The sequence below is a fragment of the Rhodotorula toruloides genome (genome assembly GCF_000320785.1).
Source record: "Rhodotorula toruloides NP11 unplaced genomic scaffold Scaffold26, whole genome shotgun sequence".
Taxonomy (NCBI): Eukaryota; Fungi; Basidiomycota; class Microbotryomycetes; order Sporidiobolales; family Sporidiobolaceae; genus Rhodotorula; species Rhodotorula toruloides.
This window is the reverse complement of record NW_015622986.1, coordinates 23,704-39,462: the sequence shown is the minus strand read 5'-3', so window position 1 is coordinate 39,462 and position 15,759 is coordinate 23,704. Positions and strand designations below refer to the sequence as shown.

The 15,759-nt window shown below is 62.1% G+C and overlaps 5 protein-coding genes across 5 annotated transcripts in view; 2 read left to right on the top strand and 3 right to left on the bottom strand.

Annotated features, from left to right (window-relative positions):
• Window positions 1-1,424, bottom strand: part of RHTO_04144 (ARF guanyl-nucleotide exchange factor) — a gene marked incomplete at both ends in the record, with an annotated part of 6,434 nt that extends 5,010 nt beyond the window's left edge. The window contains 2 exons of the mRNA XM_016417812.1: window positions 43-826; window positions 884-1,424. Coding sequence (XP_016270728.1) covers window positions 43-826; window positions 884-1,424 — 1,325 coding nt within the window. The remainder of the gene's footprint in view (window positions 1-42; window positions 827-883) is intronic.
• A 190-nt stretch (window positions 1,425-1,614) lies between these two features.
• RHTO_04143 (nuclear pore complex protein Nup107) lies at window positions 1,615-4,892 on the bottom strand (the record flags this gene model as incomplete). The annotated part of the gene is made up of 12 exons (XM_016417811.1): window positions 1,615-1,828; window positions 1,893-1,998; window positions 2,100-2,236; window positions 2,335-2,563; window positions 2,648-2,938; window positions 3,000-3,211; window positions 3,271-3,710; window positions 3,776-4,039; window positions 4,103-4,312; window positions 4,379-4,493; window positions 4,549-4,641; window positions 4,774-4,892. 12 exons carry the CDS (start codon window positions 4,890-4,892, stop codon window positions 1,615-1,617), a joined length of 2,430 nt encoding a protein of 809 aa, XP_016270727.1.
• Window positions 4,893-5,629: 737 nt separating this feature from the next.
• Window positions 5,630-7,815, top strand: RHTO_04142 (cytochrome P450, family 4, subfamily A; the record flags this gene model as incomplete). Its single annotated transcript, XM_016417810.1, has 10 exons — window positions 5,630-5,852; window positions 5,930-6,039; window positions 6,111-6,209; window positions 6,273-6,420; window positions 6,483-6,645; window positions 6,702-6,864; window positions 6,928-6,992; window positions 7,052-7,336; window positions 7,399-7,559; window positions 7,619-7,815. 10 exons carry the CDS (start codon window positions 5,630-5,632, stop codon window positions 7,813-7,815), a joined length of 1,614 nt encoding a protein of 537 aa, XP_016270726.1.
• Window positions 7,816-7,912: 97 nt separating this feature from the next.
• RHTO_04141 (thyroid adenoma-associated protein-like protein) lies at window positions 7,913-13,286 on the bottom strand (the record flags this gene model as incomplete). Its single annotated transcript, XM_016417809.1, has 11 exons — window positions 7,913-8,238; window positions 8,298-8,565; window positions 8,619-9,226; window positions 9,288-9,360; window positions 9,418-9,537; window positions 9,597-9,758; window positions 9,818-10,025; window positions 10,098-10,399; window positions 10,465-10,705; window positions 10,763-13,072; window positions 13,141-13,286. 11 exons carry the CDS (start codon window positions 13,284-13,286, stop codon window positions 7,913-7,915), a joined length of 4,764 nt encoding a protein of 1,587 aa, XP_016270725.1.
• A 551-nt stretch (window positions 13,287-13,837) lies between these two features.
• On the top strand, window positions 13,838-15,751 carry RHTO_04140 (uncharacterized protein; the record flags this gene model as incomplete). Its single annotated transcript, XM_016417808.1, has 8 exons — window positions 13,838-13,949; window positions 14,056-14,167; window positions 14,229-14,249; window positions 14,310-14,457; window positions 14,534-14,681; window positions 14,738-14,847; window positions 14,901-15,008; window positions 15,071-15,751. The coding sequence occupies 8 exons, from the start codon at window positions 13,838-13,840 to the stop codon at window positions 15,749-15,751; spliced, it is 1,440 nt and encodes a 479-aa protein (XP_016270724.1).
• Between the last annotated feature and the right edge of the window lie 8 nt (window positions 15,752-15,759).

Below are 15,759 nucleotides of genomic sequence, written 5' to 3'. Positions count from 1 at the left end.
CCCCCCCCCCCCCCCCCGCCGATACCAGCGGGCGGAATCGACGCCTTTGGCTCTTTCCGGCCGAACAAGCCGCCGAGTGTCGCCCGCCGCGTCTTACGCTTCGGAGTCTGAGCAGGCGACGGCGCACTCAGTCCTCGTTCCCGCTCGCCCTCCTTCGCCTTTCCCTTCCCCTTGCCATGCGTGATGCTCCGCCCGCTCGACGACTCATGCGAGTCTCGCGTTCGCTCATCCGCTGATCTCCGCCTGCTCTGCTCGACCGAACTTCGAGGCGAACTAGCCGCATCGCGAGAAGCGGACGAGCTAGGCGCGGGCGCAAAGAGCCAATGTGGCTGTGAGGGAATCGGTTCGGGGAGGACCATCGTACTTCCAGTCGCGCTGGACGAGTGCGATCGGCCGAGCTGGGGGGAGGGGAGGTATGCGGATGAAGTCGAAGGGTAGTTGTGGTAGTAGGGGCTGTGCGGAGTGAGGGGCGTCGAAGTTCCGGAAAGAGGAGCGGGCGAGTCGACAGGCGAGGCGGTGTCGACCGAGAGGGAGGAAGTCGATAATCGGGGGAGAGGCAATACGGGCGAACTGAGTGGAAGAGGTGGATGCTGGTCTGCCAAGGTCGGGGCGGCGAACGTTCCGCCGTTCGACGAACCGAGGACGGGACTCGTTCCGAAGCTCCTCGCACGTCTCAAGAAGGCCCTCGCACCGCTGGTTCCGCCCTTCTTCGGAGTCGGCTTGGCGTGGTCGGGTACCGGTGACGAGGCTTCTGCGGGCGTTGAGCGCGAGGGAGAGTCGCGAAGGAGGTCGAGGACAGGGCGAAAGGTCAGTACACCGTCGGCCGCTGCAGCAGGACTAGCATAGCGCCTCTCGGGGTATTGAAAGAGAGCAAGAGACGCACCAAGCGCTCGCGCCGGATTGTCCACGGCGTTCGAACTCGCCCCACCGCCCAAGCCGAATCTGCGCCGTCCCAGCGAAGCACCCTCGCTCTCGCTGCTATTGCCGCCTCCGAAACCCAAGCCAATGAAGCTCTTCTTCCGTTCCCGCCCACGGCTCTGCTGCTGCGACGAACGCTGCGGCATCTCAGGCTCGACGAAACCGAGCGACGTTGTCCTCCCTCGCTGCCCCTCCTGCCGCTCAGACGCGCCCACCAGTCGCTCCAACTCGTCTCCGTGCATGCCGAACGGGCTCGCTGGCAGACCGGGCGAGGCGAGCCCAAGTCCGGCCTGAGCGAGGTGATGCACCGGCGACACAACAGGTGACGGAGACGGCGAGCGGGACCGCGCCCTGCGCTTTTCGAGTGTCGAGAGTGATCCAGGCTGCACAGCAGGCTGGAACAGGGCGAGGGGAGGGTGGGTTGAGGTGTTCGAAGCGGGGTGGGGAACGGATGGCGACGAGGGTGAGAGCTGGAGCGTGGGTTGTCGGGGCGGAGAGTGTGCCATCCTGTGCAGTCCACGCGAGCTCTCAAGCCATGTCACGAGCACCGGCGAGCGCAGCGAAGTTGCGAAGAAGGCGAGACGGACGACCGCGCTGCGAACGGCGCGGGAGAGGGAATTGCCTGTCTTCTCTCGTTTGCAGGCGAAAGCACGGCGATAGATCGAGCAGACTCGTCGTTGTGTTGCAGCGCTGACGCTACTTGCGCTGGTTCGCCGGCGGCTCCGTCCCGAACGGTCCTCGTCCCGCATCCAAACTCGCGAGGCTCGCCTTGCGCACCTCCTCCAAGTACGCCTTGAGACCGAGCGGCGCAGTGTCAATCTCGGCGGGGGAGGCGGCGACGAACTCGAGGTAGAGCTGGTACCGCTCGTCGGCGACGAGGTTGGCGAGCGAGAGGCACAGCGGGAGGTTTCTGCGGAGTGCGTGTCTTGTCAGCATCTCCTCTCGGGCTTCAATTTGACAGGTTGTACACTTACGCAGGAATGAGTTCGCTCGTCTCGTACAAGACGCGGTGCAGCCGGAAGACAAGGTCGGGCACGACAAGCCTTCGGATCCTCGCGAGTTCAGCATGGCGGCGAGAGGCTGTGCGGTGGAGGGTCAGCACACGCGGCCACAAATCTTGCAGCACAGAGAAGCTCCTTGTGGAACCACCACAGGACAAGTGTAGGGGCCAGCGAACACACCTGCAGCATCGATCGTCGCGTCCAGCCCATCCAGCTTGAGCCACTCGCCCTCGAGCAGCTGCACCGCACTTTGGTAGAACTCGTCGACGAGTGCGGCGATCCCCTCGCGGTACTGCGCGACGTCCAGCTTGGAAGCGCTGCAAGGCCGAGCGAAAGAGTCAGAAACTTCCTCCGCTGCCAGAGCTCTCCAGCTGGCGCAAGAGAGGTTCACAAGAGCCCAAGGAGAGAGGCTTACCCGGGACCAGGCCTCCTAGCCCAAACCTCGCTCCACCTCGCATGCTTGTCCAAGCAGTCGTACAGCGCGCGGTAGTCGAGGTGCTCGCGGATGTCGAGCTGGACTGCAAGCGAGGGCTCGCCGCCTTCGCTGTCTGTGCCGGTTGTCGTCGAGGCGGATGCGAGAGAGGGGAGCAAGTCGTCGGGGAGAGAGCGCAGGAGCTGGCGCGCGGCGGAAGATGCGTCCGTGGCTGTGAAGGGCAGGAACGGGTTGCAATCGTCAGTTGCGCACATCATGGGTCTGAAGGGCGATGGCTGATCTATTACGAACTTACAGAGGAACCACCTCGCAAGCGCATTCGCCTCCTTGATCGCATCCTCATACGTCTCCTTCTCCGCCGTAAGCCATTCCAAGCTCCGGATCAGCTCGAGTTGCCGCGCATCAACTCGCGCATAGGCGTCCAGACCGGTCGCAGGAAGGGCGAAGGAAGGCGGGAGAGTCGCAAGTGTGGAAGAGAGGATGAGCTCGACAGTCCGGCGGGCGATGAGCGGGAGGGATAGGCCGTGTTCGCGCGACTTGCGGAGAGCGAGGTGGCGAGCGTGGATATCCGAGTCGAGGCCGAACGCTGCAAGTAGCCAAGTGAGTCAGCTTAGCGTGCGCGACAAGGCAGGCAGAGCGAGACGCACTGAGCAAGAATCTCGCGTAGCTCTCGACAGCGCTCTGCTGCTCGAGGTTGCTCGCGTAGAACGCGATGAGGTTCTCGTCCTGGTCGTGCGCCTCGAGGACGTGAACGTAGGCTTCGAGGATCCGGTTCGCGGCATATTCGGGCAGAGGTTGCTTGAGGAGACGAAGGACGAGGATGAGGTGCGAGAAGAAGCGGAGAAGGTGGGCGAGGGTTCTGCGAGAGAGTGACGAAGTTAGCGGAGACCTGGACGAGAGGCCGCCTCGAAGACTCACTCGGGTTCCGTATCCGTCGCTGCCGCTTCGATCCGCTCGACAAACGCGTTCAACAACTCGTCGATCTTGCCAATGACGAGGTAAGCCTGCGAGACGTGGAACGGGTCCTTCGCCGACGCCGCCAAGTCCGCCTTGTCGCTCCGCAGAAGCTTCTCAAACACGTGCTCGAGCTCCTGCCGGATCGCCTTGCCCTGCGCTGCCGAGCCGAATAGCGGGTCTTCAGGGTCGAGAGGCGTCTTCGAGTCGAGCGGGGCGACGGATGAGGACTGCCAGTAGCGGCCCGCAGGAGAGGAGGCGAGGCCGGCTTCGACGTGCGACTCGAAGAGCGCGTTGAGGTGCGCCCAGACGACGTCTTCCCACGAGGAACAGACCGGAAGAACCGAGGTGACGTCGCCGGACAAAGCGCCGTACAGGGCGCGCTCGTAAGGGTCAACCGTGTTCTGCGAGCGGCCGCACGACTGAGTCAGCATGGTAGCGGGATGCAGAGCAAGGGAAGGCAGCGCACCTGAGCCGCAAGCTTCCGGCACATCGACTTCCACAGTTTCCTGTTTGCGTTCCCCTTAATCCGCTTCTCCTCCTTCTCGACCATCTCAATCTCGTCGTAACCTTCCTCGTTCGGCGCGAGTGCCGGGTCCCACCACAGCTTGCCCCCCGAGAGAGACGCGGCGCGCCAGGACTGGTCGGACTGGCGGCACATGTCGATGGCGAGATCGAGTTCGCCTGCGCGGACGTATTCGTACAGGCTTCGCAACAAGGCTCGCTCGTAGGCCTGCGAGCGGTCGTCAAATTCAGTAAGCTTTCCGGGAACTCGGTGACTAGACGCAGAACGCACTGCATCGTCCGCCTCCAGCCTCGCTCCCTCGTCCTCCATCTTGGCCCTCAGCAACGCGTCCGGGTCCAGTCGCTCAACCAGTCCCTTCGGCGCCTTCGCCCCAGTCCGTCGAACCTGCTTCAGCTTGTTCTTCGTGTAGGGTTGGTATCCTCGCCGGATCTCGGCGGGGTTGAGCGAGGAAGGGATCGAGTGAAGCCAGTCGCGGATGACCTGCACGACGTAAGTCGTCAGCTCTAGTTCGATGTTTGCTGAGTATCAGCGAGACGGCGAACGCACCGACAGCTCGACAAGGTCCTTGTTGCCCTCGATCAACTTCTGCGCAACAGTCAAGGGCGGCGTGTACGGGTTCTTTGATGATGATGGCTCTGCAGGGTCCTCATTCAGGCGTTCGCTGGCGATGGAAACAGGTCAGCAAGCCTGTTAAGGAGGATTGGGAGGAGACGCACGCGTAGAGAGCCTGCACGAGAGCCCAGGTGTTCCGCTCGAGCGTCCATGCCTCCACAGCGTCTCCGTCAACGTCTTCTGCCAGATTCTGCAACCTGTACGATTCGCCAAGAGGACTGTCAGCTCGATGAACGCGCGAGAGCGATGAGGATGGAGCGGGGCGAGGGGAGCTCGAAGGGCGGCGTGCGGGTGCTTTGCATAACTGTTAAGGTAGGGATCAAGCTCACTGTGCCTCACACAGCGCTCCCCAGCGCGCGAGCAGCCCGTCCGCCTCGTCGAGCAAGTCGGCCCCTCCCTCCTGCACCCGCTGGAGCTCCTGCGCAAAGTCGGCGTAGATCTCCGCCATTGTCGTGACGTACTGCTACCTTGAGCAGCCTGTGCGAGCAGTCAACCGGTCTCGAAAGCGTGTGAAGCGAGACGGTGTCGTCGAACCTCCTCCTCTCGCTCGACCTCACCCAGACACTTCGGCTCGCTTGCTCGGTCGGATCGGGTCGAACAAGTAGCTGGAGAGCCTCAAACACGATGCTTCCGCCAGTTCCCATGCCTTCGTTGCGCATTCACTGATCTCTCACCTCCTCGCGACCCACACGAACATGGGCCGCCCGTTCTCGGGGCCACGCTGATGCGCCGCCAAGCATGCAGAATGTTGCCAAGCAACCGCAGAGGGTGCCGCTCCGCTCGCGCTCAAGGTGCTCCCGGACGCCTTCTCCCGAGGCAGCGATTCTGCGAGTTGCGGCGCGACGAGGCGAGGCGGAGCGCGGAGTCCGCGTTCCATGGTCTGGCGAGGCATTGCAGTGCTCGTCCACTCAGCGATGCCCGCTGGGACGCGCAAGTGACCTCGGGCAGCGCTGGCTCGGATCGCAGATCGCTTCCTCGCACGGCGAGTCGAAGTCGCCGTTGTGAACTTCTTCCATTCCTTCCCCGCTTCCGTCTCTTGGCCGGTCCCGCTTCACTTGCTGGCGTCAACGACCACTGCTGAAAACTCCCTGTCACCCACCGCCGACGCCTGATCACCCCACCGGTCCCAGTCCTTCCCCGTCTCCAGCCTCGACTTGTCTCCGTCGAACGCTTCTCTCGCCAGCGATGTCCGACGTTATCTCGTCAGTCTCGCACTTCGAGCTCTCGACGGCTCAGACTGTCGGCCTCGTCGTCGCCGTCTACGTCGCCTACCTCGCCTGGAGCTACCGCGACAAGCGCGCTATCGGAACTCGTCCTCGTCCCGACCTGTTCACTGTTCCCGGCCAGCAATGGCTCTTCCTTGGCGACTTGCCTACGATGGTCAAGAACCAGGACAGGCAGCTTGACCGTGAGTCCAGACGCTCGAACGACTGTAGAGGGACAGGGACAGGACGAGATTGACCTTGTCAACGGCTGGCTGCACAGGCTTCATCGAGATCCGCGAGAAGTACAAGGACACGCTGCAGAAGGATCCGTCTCGCGCCGTCTCTATCACACTTCCCTGGCGTCGCATGATCGAGGCTTCCAAGCCTGAGGTCCGTCGACTTTGCTTGCCGGATTCGCTCTTCCGCCTGGCCGCTTTCTTGACGACTTCTTCACTTCGCAGTACCTCGAGTACATCCAGCGCACCAACTTTAACAACTTTGTCAAGGGGGACCAGTTCTACAAGAACCTCTCCGGCCTGCTGGGCGATGGCATCTTCTGCGTAAGTCGCTGTTCACGCCGACGTCCTCCCTCCTTTGCGCGTCTAACCTCTTTGATTGCATAGGTCGACGGACACTCGTGGCAGCTCCAGCGCAAAACGACTGCCAAGATTTTCACGGCCAACAACTTCAAGGGTGTCATCACGCAGTCGCTCGAAAACCAGATGGCCAAGCTCATCGCCATCATCGGCCGTCACGCCGACCGCGGCGAGGGTGCGCACCTCTACTCTCCGCCTCGCTGGACCCGCATTGACCGCGATTATGCCGGCTCGCAGAATTTGACCTCCAGGATCTCTTCTTCCGCTTCACGCTCAACTCGTTCGCCGAGATGGCTTTCGGCAAGGACATCGGCGCGCTCAACACCGAGTCTGACGAGCCCGTTCCATTCGCCAAGGCCTTCGACTACGGCCAAGTCGTCATGAACCGTCGCTTCATGAAGTACGTTCTTTCGCTCCTTCGCTGATAGCGCAAGGTCTGACGCCGGACCTTCGCAGCCCGTTCTGGCCCGTCACCGAGTTCCTCGACGGCACGCACTGGAAGATGGCCGCTGCGACGAAGGTCATGGACTCGTTCGCGTACGGCGTCATCGAGGAGCGCGAGCGCGAAGGCCGCGGCAACTTCACCGGCGCCCAGAAAAAGGAGGCTGCTGAGAAGGACGTGAGTTTCGCTTTTCTTTGGGAGAAAGCGTGTAGACGGAGCTGACCTTCTTCGCGCGGACAGTTGCTCTCGCTGTACATGGCTTTGCGCGACGACAACGGCGCTCCTTTGACGAGGAAGATGCTTCGGTACGTCGCGCTGACCCGCGCTCGAGCGAGATACCAACTGATTGGTATCGACTTCGCAGCGACGCCATCCTCAACCTCATCATCGCCGGCCGCGACACCACCGCCCAAGCTCTCTCCTGGACATTCTTCCACCTCCTCTCGAACCCGAAGCACATCGAGGCTATCCGCAAGGAGACCGACAACCTGGGCGAGGTTGGATACGACACTTTCAAGCAGATGACCACGACTACCGCCGTCTTCCAGGAGGGCTTGAGGCTGCACCCGAGTGTGCCGAAGAACGCTTGGGAGGCGCTCGGACCTGATGTCCTGCCGAATGGAGGACCGAGAATCGAGAAGGGCGACATGTGCGTTGCGCGCCTTCCTTCTGCGACGGGTCTGTCCTGATGTTGTTTCGCGCTTTCCACAGTGTCTTCTGGTCCGACTGGACGATGAACCGCGACCCGAAGGTCTGGGGACCGGACGCTGCCGAGTTCAAGCCGGAGCGCTGGCTCGACTCGGAGGGCAACCTCGTCAAGGAGTCGCAGTGGAAGTACCACGCCTTCAACGGAGGGTACCGTCTCTGCCTTGGTACGCTCGAGTTTCTTCCTTCAGCTCAGAAGTCATTGCTGACCTGTTGGAGTCGCCAGGCCAAAACCTCGCCCTGTACGAGGGTACCTCGGTCCTCAACGCTGTCACTCGCGAATTCGACCTCTCCTTCGCGCCGGGATACCTCGAGAACGTCAAGATGTGCGACTTCGAGCAGACGCCGCTATACAAGGGCGCCTTGACGCTCTCACTTGCGGAACCTCTTCGGGTCAAGGCGACGAGGCGCAAGCGTACATGATCCTCACGACCACTCTATGCTTCACGAGCCAAGCTGTACAAAGGGATACCAGGCAGTGTCATGCATATAGGTACATTCTACGTCGAGCCGTGTGCGTCTAGATGCTGGGGCGCAAGAGCGTCGCCGCTTCGTGATCCTCCTCGCCCATCGCGTCGAGTCGTCCGACGAGCGTATGTACCCAACGCGAGACGAGCTCGTTGCCGGTCAAGCCGAGCGGGCCAGCAGGAAGGTTCCTGCTCGCTTCGACTGCGTCGGCCAGCTTGGTTACTTGCTGTCGCGCGTGCGCCTTGACATCATCCGAGGAAGCGGGCGAGAAGGACGGCAAGAGGAGTGACGTCGTAAGAGCGAAGTCGCGGAAGATATTTGGCTTTTCGATGGCGAAGAGGAGGGAGGAAGGATTCGAGATGAGCGCAAGGTCTTGTTCTGCGGAAAGCCAGAGACGTCAGCTGGCATTCTACGCACGGGCGAGCATTGCAACTCACGAAGATCACGCTCTTCTTCTTCGAGCAGAAGTTGCCGCAGCGGCTCGCCGCCGTCAGTCACAACCTGCTCGACCGCCTTGCCCTCGACAAGCCGCAGCCCGCAAGCCTCGGCGGCAGACTCCCGCACGGTGACGTCGTCATCTTGCAAGAGTCGGCAGGCGAGAAGCGTGAAGTGAGGGCGGAGCGAGGCGGAAATGAGGTCGAGGGAATCGTAAAGCTTGGCGAAGCAGATGAGGGCGGCGCCGGCAGCTTCGCGCGATTCAACGGACTGAAGCAGACACAGTCAGCCTTTGGCGCGCTTCGTGATGCGAGAGAACGCACCTCGTCTACACCGCTTGCCTGCTCGATGATCCGCAGCGCCTGACTACGCGGGGCCTCCGAGCACGCTGCCGACGCCACGATCGGAAGCAGCGCTTCGCGGAGCGGGACGATGGCCGTCTCCTGCTGAGCCGCAGCGACTTCCTCGAAGTTCGCGTCGAAGGAGGACGAAGAGACAACGTGCAACAGCTTGGCCGCCTGTACTCGTACATCGCCCGCCTGGCTCACATCCAAGACGACGCGGTACATCACGTCTGCCGTCCTCTGCAGCAGTTGTGGTGGGCCAGCCTCCAGAATCGAGAGTGCGGCTCGTTTGGTCTCGAGGCTGCTGCCGGCGAGTGCGCCGCCAAGGAGTGCAGCCTTCTCGTCGTCGAGACTGCCGCGGAAGAGCACTTCCCAGCTGGACCGGGCGAGTTCCTCAGCCCCAGGAAGGCGACGCTGTTCTGCGGACCACCGTTCCGACTGCTGAACGACGTCGAACGCGACGACCGAGACGTGCGGGACGGATGAAGGAAGGTGGAGAGCGACGGTGAAGTAGGTGGAGAGGATAGTCGGCGGGTATCGGCCGGCGTCGGAGAGGGCGGGCAGCAAGTCGACGAAAGCGGTCGAGACTGCAAGCGCGAAGCCATCAGCGCTGCTCAAGCCTGGAGCAGCAGCAGAAGCTGCGCATACCTCGACTCTCGTCGTCCGACTCCAGCGGGTACACCTCGACGAGTCGCAAGATTTGGAGAAGCAGACCGTGCAGCTGTGAGCAGGCACAGTAAGCATGGAATCTTGAAGCGAGGTGGAGTGAGGGACAAACCTCGTTCAGCGAGACCTCGTCGGTGGTCTGGCGGATCTTGGTGAGGATCGCAAGGCAGGCGTCGGCGACGTCGTCAGGCGCCACCAACCCGGTCAAAGCATCTGCCGCGACGTTGCGGATCTGCGAGTAGACAAATCAGCTTCACCGAGCTACGTAGCGGAGCTACCGGGACGTCGCACCTTCCACACCCGACTCGCCAGACACGCCTCGATCAGCGGAATGAAAGCAGTCGATGGCGACGTCGGCCGATCCGGCGCGTCCGGCGTGCTGAGCCGCTTCGGCGTTCGCAGAAGCGAGAAAAGCATGAGGATGGCGAAGAGTGAGGACTGAAGATTGGAGGACTGCACGCAACAAGGCGGTCAGCCAGGTCTGGAGCACGTCGCAAGCGGAGCCGACGCACGGGCGGCAATGTTGCGCTTTCCCGCCAGCCACGCTCCAGCTCCTGCTGCAGAACGAGCTGCAGGCTGGGGTAGCGTGCGAAGAAGTCGTCAATCGAGACGCGCCTCGACAGACTGACGGGATCGCGGTCGAGGTTGGCGCGCCGAGAGTTGATGGCGCGGTTGATGAGCGAGCCGAAGAGCATCATGGCGACGTTCCGCAGGATCCAGCTGCATCAGGTGAACGGTCAGATCAAGCCCCTCAGCAGCGGACTCAGCAGCGGACGAAACATGTCCGCTCACTTCGGCGACCAGAAAAGTCGGATGGAGAGGTGGAAGCCGCGCTCAACGTATTGCTGCGCCGCGACTCCGCCCTTGGCATCGAGGAAGATGGTTCGCAAGGTGTTCATGGCGTGAGTTCGGCTTTCGTCGGTGATTTCGGAAGCTGTAGACTCGGCGACCTCGAAGAGGCGAATGAGGGCCGCATCGAAAGTCGGACGAGACGTGGGGAGAATGGCCAGCATGAGTCCGAGAATGACGAAGGGGATGGCAGCCGATCGGCGCGTGATAGAGATGCGGGCCGATACAACAGCGTCGAGGTACTCCTGCAAAGCGCGAGGGTAAATCAACGACTGTGTGCGGACGCAGACGCCAGCCCTGCGAAACACACCTTGAGCCAGTTGCCAGGCAGCTCACCAACCTCCTTCCAGCGCTTGCCGGCAACGAGCAATGCTGCAGCGCTCCGAGAGAAGCAGGGATGAAGGTTTGCGACCGTGCCGCGGTGCCGAGCAAGTCGCAGCCAAGTGCCGAAGAGGTCGCCGATCGCACGAATCTCGTCGAGATGCCAGATCTGCCGGAAAGTGTCGGTGTCCAGTTCGGACGGGATGCGCAGGATCGTCTCGAGCAGTTCTCTGAAGACACGAAAGCCGATCAGCAAGTTTTCAGACGCAAAGAGACGGTCAACGCACCCGGCTTCCTTCATCGCCCGCCAGCAGGCGCTCAGGATAATCTTGTGCTGCGTTCCTCCCGTCCCCTCCGCCGCTTCGCTCTCGTCTTCTCCGTTCCCTGCCATGGCCTGACGCTCGAAACGGATCGCACGCGCTTCTTCCGTATCCACATCGTCTCCGCCGTTCCCCTCGGGCGCCTTCGCAGCGAGAACAGGCGAAGCGACATCCCACACCCGCTTGATCACGCCGAGTGTGCGGTGGAAGATCTGTCGACGACTGTCGGCGGAGGAGATTTTGGCATACGAAGCGGCAGGGATCGAGATGAAGAGGTGTCGGAGCGCGAGAATGGTGCCGTGCATGGGCGTTCTCGATGCAGCCGAGGCAAGGTTGACCGAGTACTGCGAGAGCTGTTGCTCGACCAGGTCGAGCAAGGATGAGATATAGGCGTATCCCGCCGGCCCTCGCTCCGTCTCCTCGCCTTCAAGCCATCCACCGACTGCGCCGAGCGTTGAGCCGTCCTGGATGGCCGATCCGCCACACTCGACAACCTCGAGAACCCACTTCCTCCATACAAGTCCGATCACTCCGGCGCCTGCACTCGCTTCTGCCTCGCGACCGCTGCGGATCATGCGCAAAGCTGGCTGGAGTAGCTCCTCCTTCGCCCGAGCTGTCCCTTCTTCGCCTTCGTACCCCGGCAACGGCGATGGGAAGCGCTCAAGCATGGAGATGGCGAGGTATCGGACGGCGGTATAAGTCGAGAGAAGTTGTCGAAGGAGCGTTTGCGTCGTTTCGGGCGTGACGAGTGCGACGTCGAAGGGCCATGCAGATGGACTCGCTGCAGCGTGAAGGTGGTCGTTGAGGTCCATCTTGCGATGCTTGGCGTGGAAAGTCGGCGTCTGCGTCTTGGCCGTCTTGCGATACGAGGAGAAGCCGTTCGTGGCGTCTCGAGCATTGGTCTGTTCGCCATCTCCAGCACTCGCCTGGCCGTCGATGCGGAAGCGTGGATCGACGTGCGCTTGAAGTGCGAGGTCGAGCAGGCGCAGCAACGTAATCTTGAGGCGGAAGGGGCGGGCGGGATTGAGGTTTTCGCGCCCGACCAGGTTGAGGAACCATTCGAGGAATCCTTTCGCGGCGGAGACGTACTCGGCCGCTGCCACCGCGCCGTCCTTGCCCTTGTCTGCCGTTCGCTGCGCTTTCCACGACGAGTCGCGGAGTCGCAGAAGAAGCTTGCCGGTGAGCGAGGTGGTCGACATGCGGAACTCGGCGTCTTCGTCGGAGAGCGAGTACTGGTAGAACTCTCGGAGGAGAGGGAAGGAGGAGAGGGGAAGGGGAACCGAGGGCGACTGGGCGAGGACGAGGACGGACAGAGCCGATGTTCGAAGCGAGGTAGACGAATGCCAGAGGCACGAGCGAAGCAGAGTCGATGGCAATGCCACCTTCTTTGACAGCTTGGCATCAGGCGAGGCGTCCATCTCGACGAGGTTGAGGGCGTTGCCGGTCTTGAGGATGGCCAATGCCGCTTCGAGATCCGCCTCTGGCGTGTCCTGAGCCGACCCGTCGGTGAAGAGGTAGCCGCCGGACCGCAGCATCTCGGCGAAGAGATCTTTGCGTCGAGAAAAGGCGCCTTGCAAGATGTACGTCGTGACAGAATGCCGAAGTTTGGGCGAGTCCGTCCGGCATGCTTCGAGGCAGGGCTCGATGACGAAGGCATTGCCGTCCACGTCCGGTGTCGCCCAACACTTCTCGATCCAGCTCAGGGCCGTCTTCCCTACCAGCTGCGCCTGCTCATCGTTGAGCGCGATCGCTCGGATGAACCGCCGCATCACGCCCGCCGCGATATCCTGCATGTCCGCCGACGATTCTGAGAAAGGCGCGAAGTCCTCCAATGCGACATGCGGCATGAGGGCTTCGAGAATGCTCAGAGCTCGTCGACTATCGAGGGCGTCGACTAGGACCTTCTCCTTGAGCTGCTGCGAGACGTCCTGGACGTCGAGGCAAGCCGGCGACGCGATCGCCAACAGCGTCGCGAGGGACGCCTTGAGCTTCTGCAACGCCGACGGGAGCTGCTTGTCCCATGTTGCGTAGAGAATCGACGAAAGCTGGACGAGGAAGTCGGGCGAGAGATGCGAGCGGACGGCGTCGAGTTCTTCGGGGTGTGCTCGTGTGGTCAGGACTGCGTGCGCCCGGCGAAGAAGGACATCGAGTGTCTCGAAGGCTGTTGTGGTCGGCACCAACGGGTTCGAGCCCTTGTGGACGGCAGACGAGACGGCTGTCGAGGTTGAGGAGACGAAGGGGAGGACAGTCTCGAAGGCGGCGGCGTAGTCGAGCGGTCTGTGGGTCGCAAAGGGCGTCAATCGAATTCAGCAAGACTCGCAAACACTCACGGCGCTCGTACGCACCGTTGTCCCTCTTCACCATCCTCATCAGCTTCCTTCCCTTGTCGGCGAGATTTCGTCCGCTTCTCATCCCGCGTGAGGCGTTCGCGCAGGTCCAAAAGTCCCTCAAAGCGTGCGTCTCGCGGATCAGCTGCTGATCCGGCGCTCATAGCGACTCGTGTTCAGCTGGGGAGGGGTTGCTGGTCGAGAGGGTCGTCGAAGCGGGCTCTCCCCTCTACCTCATCCCCTGTGCTGGCTAGGAAAGCTTGAAATCTTGCAGCTATTGTCCGAGGCTTCCAGTGCTCGCATGCAGAGCGTCCGCCAACTGCGCTTTTGTACCCTTGCATCCCCTCATCTTCCTCGACTAGCATCCAACGCCCTCCGCGACCGGGCGGACGATTCGCCGCTGTGGAGTGCGGATCGAGTGACAGGAGCAGACACGAGCAAGAGTACATCGCTTGGCCCGCTACGCCAAGCTGCGTCCGTCTACTCTTCGTCCGTTCCCCAGTCGTCCCCGCCGTCCGTTTCCGCCCAGCTTCCCACAGGAGTTCAGTTGGTTTCTGCGTGACGGCGTCTCCCTGTGGCGTGCTTGCTGCCTGGACGACTCCGCGGATTCTCCGATCAGAATCTTCGCTCGTTCTCTCAGCGTGCGGGCGTTGCCAGCAGCCTTGTCTCCCTTGCGCCTCTCCGCCTGAGTCCTGCGCAGATGGCGTGTGCTGGCATGGGCTTTGCGCCGCTCGACTGTGTCAGGCTCCTGGCACGCACGACGGCAGAAATCGCAGTCGGACCATCGACCCTGGACCTTCTCTCGAAGCTCACAGGCTGGCTCTCCTGTGCGTACAGTCCGTCCCACTGGCGAGCTTAACTGATTCTCTCATTCTGTCGGTTGCTCGCTCTGGAGCTGTTTCCCCCAGATTTGCAACCTCGTCGTCTCGCCAGGTGCAGGCGGTCCGTCGCTCGCGCTTCTCTGGCTTTGGCTGTTTGGCGATATTGGACAAGTCGTGGGAATGTTCCTGACGGGTGCGCTGTTGACGCAGAAATTCTCGGGAATGTGAGCGCGTCTTTTCTCGCTCTGGGCCCGTGGAAGGCGCTGACCGCTCTTCGCAACGCAGATGGTTCTTCGTCAGCGACGTGTCTGTCGTTCTTGCTCAACTACAAAGTTAATGGCGGGACCTGACTTGACCATCTCGCAGCATCCTCATCCTGCTCACCTCCATCGAGCGCGGTCACTTCGGCAAGCGTTTCAGGCGAGGAGATCGTGTCCAGCCGCCTGTAGCGGGCCGGAAGAAGCGATGGTGGCTGGACTTCGACTCGTGGAAGGTGAACGTGTTGGTACTCGCGGTGCGTTCCCTCGCTTTCAGCGAGAACGACGTGAGCTGACATCCAGCATGCCTGTTCACGCCTTTGCCCACTCAAGCTTGTCGTCGTCGGAGGCACCACTGCCTGGGTCGTGATCGACTACGTGCACCGAGATACGGAACCGCCTCTCGAGCCGAGCACGACGCCGCACAACACCTCGAGCAGGATTGGTTGGGCGCTGGGTATGCTCGGACTGCTCTGCTACAGTCAGTTCCGCCGCTCATTCTCCCTTCATGACGCCCTTGCTGACGGTCTCGCGAAGACCTTCCTCGGATTCGCCAGATCCTCCTCATTCGCCGGCAGCGGACTCTCGGCAACATCTCGCTTTACATGTACCTGTGGCTCATCGCACAGAACTTGACAATGCTCGTTGTGCGTCAGCTCGTCCCCAACGATACTGCTCGCGCTGACCGGCCAGCGCGCAGAGCATTCTCGCAATAACTCCGCCAGAAGGTTCCGCTGCTCTGAGGCACTTCTTCGGGCAGGCGCCCTTCCTCGGTGGCGCGCTCTTCGCGCTTGCGAACGACTTGATCGTGCGCCCCTTTCTCTCAGTCTCGCTGCTCGCGCAACTCGGGCTGACCTTCCCAGTTTGCAGATCCTCGGACTGTATTTCCGCTACGACCACGGCAAACCTCATCACGAAGCCGCCAACGACGGCTCTGATGGCGACTCCGATGCAGCTGACATGGCCGAAGCGGGCCTGCTCTCGGAAGACGAGCGATCCCATTCGACGAGTCGACCTGAGGGACGATCGCGCGACCGTCACGCTCGGCTCGAACGGCTCAGCAGACAGCACGACGAGTCGCTTCGGCTGGAGGAGAAGCGTGCACGAGGTGGAGCTGGACAGCTGCCCATTCTTGCGAGGCGACGCCTGGCGACGGAACTCGACCACCGAGCGGCCAAGGACGACCAGCAGTGGCGTGACTTCGAGGCTAGCCAGAGCTCACAAGGCAGTGGCTCGAGTGGCGACGAGGCGAGCGAATCGAGGCGTCGGCTTCAAGACAAGCGGCGGAGGCTCGAGGACCTCCGCACGAGCAGGCGGCGGTCAGACGGAAGAGCGGAGGCAGCTATCGACGAGGAGCTGCGGACGCATCCTCTGCGCGAGCACATCGACCGTCGGAAGGCCGAGCCCAGCGGACGAACCAGCTCGACCGAGCGCGAACACCGATCGAGCGGCTCGTCGGAGGACCACCTACGACGACCAAGCCAGCGTTCAACTCGCTCAATCGGCAAGAGGGTCTTTCATCCTCGGCGCGGCGTCGGGACGGACTGGTAGGAGGGCGG